Genomic DNA, 4,613 nt, shown 5'->3' on the forward strand with positions numbered 1-4,613 from the left:
CGAATGGCCACTCAATTTTTCGTCAATGACTTATGTCTGTTAACGGTATGCAACTGTGCATGCAGTTCAGTCTTTCGTCAATAGATACAGCTATTGCGGCCAATGTTACAATTGACCCTCTGTTTCAACCGACACCACTCTCCCTATCGTTTGTCATCGTATGGACTCAGAGCGATTTTCGATTCGGATATCGTGTATACTTCGTGCAGTTTAGATCTTATACACGATTGACGACGAGTCATTTCAATCTCTTCGTTCAAACACCGCGTGTAATCCTCGAACGTTATCGTTCGCGCTACGACGTTACTCTTTACGCCTTTCGCTTTTTTAGTGTCCTTTTTACCATCCACCCTCACTGCGTACATCTTCGCTCTGAGACCAGCGAATTCGGTCATTATCGCATCATTATTTTCGTCCTTCATCAGACCTGGTACCTTTTTGTTCGCGAGAGGCATACCGTACGCATTATTTGTCGGATAATCGCTCGTGTCGAATCTAGCGATATCGCGTTTCATAATCTCGTAAACGTCCTCGCACTCGACGTGGTATATAAGACTATCTGTGTCGGTGTACATAATTTTACATTTGTCGCGAAACAGTGGTAACATATACTCGTGATGAAATTCGTACAAGCAGACTTTCGATATGTCGAGTATACACATGCCCACGTAAATCGGCTTGTCGAACTTCACCTCGAGTTTGCACATTTTCGCGATCATTGCCTCCGCGCCGTATCATCCATCCCATTTTGTTATTAATTTTACGTCGACGAGATTGCGCACATTCTCCATAGTCTTGCCGAAAACCGCGTTGTTCATTAATTTGTATAAATTTTTTTCGAAATCGTTTCTCGCGCGAGTTCTAAATTGTGTATTAAGTTCAATATAATCGCGGAGCCATGGAGATTGAGTAAATTGTAGTATTCGATGAATCTTTGTTAGGCAAAGACCGTGACGAGTACATTGTTGCAAGTTTCGGTAGTGGATGACGTAACGCTGTTTATCGTACAGCATCGCTAGAAGTTTATCCTCGCGCTTGCCGGGCGGCTTATGGCGCATCGGGCAGAAAGGCAGGTCAATGTGTTGATCGCGCAGATGCTGCGGATATTCGAGATCGACTTCGAGAATGTAACCGGTGGGCGAATCCGGAGCTATCGCGCTCGCGTCAAAGTTCGCAATCAAAGTCTTTGACCCATCGAAATTCAGCGTATGGCAATGGTTGACACATGGCCCTCCCGTATAAATTGTTAACGTCGTAGTACATCAAGTATGACGATGGTTTCGATGAGTCGTACGAACACATGTACTAGTTATTAGCTTGCGTGTATCTACCGGAACATTGACTGATGCCACCACCGCGCTCGATGAACATGACCATATCGATGTCGGTGAGCAACTCAAATCTTACGCGGGTATATTTTAGCATTGCGTCCCACGTGAAACCAGGCAAGGTGTAATAATGCGTGGGATCGAGACTGTAACTCGCGATACAACTTTCACGAAAATTTTCGAAAATGTCAGCCAATAACAAGACATCTGTTTTCAAGTACAGATCACCGTACTCGCCGAGCGTTCGGATGGAAAATCGCTGCCATACGTTCACGGCGTGAGCGTAATCGCTCTCGGATACTGTATCGCCCATCAACGAACTATAAAATGATTCGCGAGGTGGCAAGCATCGCTTATTTAATTTGTCGACGCAGTCAACGTACTCGTACGGGAATACGCCTTTTCGCGTGAGTAATTCAAATTCTTCGTCCGATTATGTTGGAAATTTGGAACGTACGATTATTGATTTGTCTTTGCTTAGAAACGACGCCAATTTATCGAGGCTTGTACTGAGAAATTTATAGGAATCAATAAACCTTAATTTTACGCAATTTTTTTGAAAATGATTTTCGTTTTTATCTTTGGTGCTATCGACATGTTTCGTGAACGAAATATATTTTTCTTTGGTTATCGGTAGTATATCTACATGTCCGTCGTACGCGGTAGCTATTTCTTTAATTATAAAGTGCGCGTCGTACCCCGACAAGTTGTGAAATACAACTGGAATATTAAATGAATTTTTATAATTAAAAAAAAATAAGTAAATTCTTATGACTCTTGAGTTTTCAATAGTCTATGTCAATAAGGCAAATGAGAGTCAGGCGCGGTAATCGGTGCGCAATAAAAACAGTAAAGAATTAATAATAGTAAATTCTTACATAAATGTATTTAAATAATTCAATGTTCACAAATTTCGAACGTTTCGGCCGCACTTTGGGCCATCTTCAGCGTAATACATATAAGTTTCGCACATTATACAAACGTAAAAAACCGACTTTTTCGGGAAGATACTTGAATTTTTTATCTTCACATCCTTTGTCACAAAAAAGAGGTGTGATTTTTGGAATGATTGACCGAGTCTTTTTCTTATCGCATCCGAGATTCCATCAGAGAAATATAATTTCTGTGATTGACATTTTACTGAATAATGATTATCCATTGGATTTTATATTTAAGACAATTAACTTACGTCTGAAATCACTCTTTTATAATCAAACGATGAAACAGAACAATGTGAATTCTAATGACACAAGGGACGAAATGAAACCATGGATTACTTTGCCGTACATTCCGCAAATTTCTGACAAATTCATGAATATTTTTAATGATGTGAACATCAGATTATCTTTTTACAGTCTCAATAAATTGAATAAATATATTAAAGTTCACAAAGATGTAATTCCGACTAACTCAAAAAGAGATGTTGTATATCAAATTACTTGTAAGGATTGTGATGCAACCTATGTCGGTCAGACGGGTAGAAGATTACAAACTAGGATTTTAGAACATAAAAATCATATTAATAGGAACACGACCACACAATCGGTTATTACAGAACATAGGTTGGAACACAATCATGAATTTGATTGGTTGAATGTTAGAGTATTGGATACAGAGAGATTTTTGAGCAAGCGCTTGATATCTGAGATGATTTACGTTAAACTACAGAAAAATAGCTTGAATTGCCAATCTGACACCGAATACTTAAATAATGCATTTATGGAGATTATTAATAATCTTTGAGGTGTATTGATTTGTTATTTCATTCAACGTTCTTTAGGTTTATTTTCAATATGATCATTACATGTATATTAGTCTTTAGTTTTCTCCGTCCTTATCTGTTGACAAATTACGGTGACATGTACATCTTATATGTTGTTTTCTTAACGATTCTGACTTTCATAGCGATAACATCTTCGTAATTTAATCCGAATTTTTCTTTTGTTAATAATTTTAAACCAGTGATATTTAAAGCCCTTCTTGCGTTCTTATCTGCAGGTGAGTTATTTAAGTATATTTTTGTTGATTACACCTTTCAATACAAAAATTCAGCTTATTGAATGAGATTCGTTCTATCTTAGGATATGTAATTTTACATTACATCTTTGTCTTGGTAACAAATTGATTGGATGAAACTTACATCAGAGCGACTACTCGATCTGTGGCTAAGATTGCAAGGAGATCTTTACGTTTGTATAACGTGCGAAACTTAGATGTATTACGCTGAAGATTGCAAGGAGATGTTTACGTTTGTATAATGTGCGAAACTTATATGTATTACGCTGAAGATGGCCCAAAGTGCGGCCGAAACGTTCGAAATTTGTGAACATTGAATTATTTAAATACATTTATGTAAGAATTTACTATTATTAATTCTTTACTGTTTTTATTGCGCACCGATTACCGCGCCTGACTCTCATTTGCCTTATTGACATAGACTATTTTATAATTAAGATTACAATTTGAATGTGCTGGACCACGGTATCTACCGGTTAAATGGCAATGATCGCGGACCCGCGTATCGTCCGACGCGAACGGCTTCTCACAAATATGACAACGCGTCGCGCTGCTGTACGCCTCCCATTGCTGCTTAGATAAAGCTTCCATGGGCACGTTGGCGGATATAATATCTTTGATGCGATGCGCCAAATCATTGAGCTGTCGCGCGAACCATGCTATACCGTTTTTGTCGCGATGGAACTGATATGCTGATAACGTGTCATCGTACGAACATCGCACGTAGTATCCTAAATACCTCGTGCCGCTGATACTCGTACGACGACGCGTCTTCCTTGTTGGGCTCCGTCTTCCGCAGGACGCACTCCAAGTCGGCGTACACTACGAACGGTACGCGTTCCCGGTTACAGTGGTTGCCAAATTGAAGCCACCTGTCTTTCTCACTCGGCAGTCGGATGGCGCAGTCGTTCATCTTCTGGCAGTCCACTTCGTGCGTCTGCAATTTTTGGCCCGAGCCAAAATAATGTAGGCACCTGTAAATAAAAAAAAAACGAAAAAAATTATTGCTATTACAATTATTTTTTTTTATTAGTAAGATGGAAAATAATAATTTTTTATGTGCACTTACCGATCGCAGAAAAATTTCTTGTTCTTCTTTCTGCTGAGTTGTGAACTCACGAGACGGGACACATTTTTTATCCATACAAAGAGGCCGACACCGTCGTTGCATAGATCTTGCATGTACAGCACGTTGACATCTTTCTCCTGCTTGTCGCTGGTGAGCCGTAGAGGAAGGACCTGTTTATTCTCGATGCCGTACACGTTGAT

General features: G+C 39.4%; 1 protein-coding gene across 1 annotated transcript; it reads left to right on the forward strand.

Annotated features, from left to right (window-relative positions):
• The first annotated feature begins 2,546 nt into the window (after positions 1-2,546).
• LOC108763694 (uncharacterized) lies at positions 2,547-3,071 on the forward strand. Its single transcript, XM_018511539.1, has one exon. It carries the CDS (start codon positions 2,547-2,549, stop codon positions 3,069-3,071), a length of 525 nt encoding a protein of 174 aa, XP_018367041.1.
• The last annotated feature ends 1,542 nt before the right edge of the window (positions 3,072-4,613 follow it).

This window comes from Trachymyrmex cornetzi, unplaced genomic scaffold (assembly GCF_001594075.2).
Source record: "Trachymyrmex cornetzi isolate Tcor2-1 unplaced genomic scaffold, Tcor1.1 scaffold379, whole genome shotgun sequence".
Classification (NCBI taxonomy): Eukaryota; Metazoa; Arthropoda; class Insecta; order Hymenoptera; family Formicidae; genus Trachymyrmex; species Trachymyrmex cornetzi.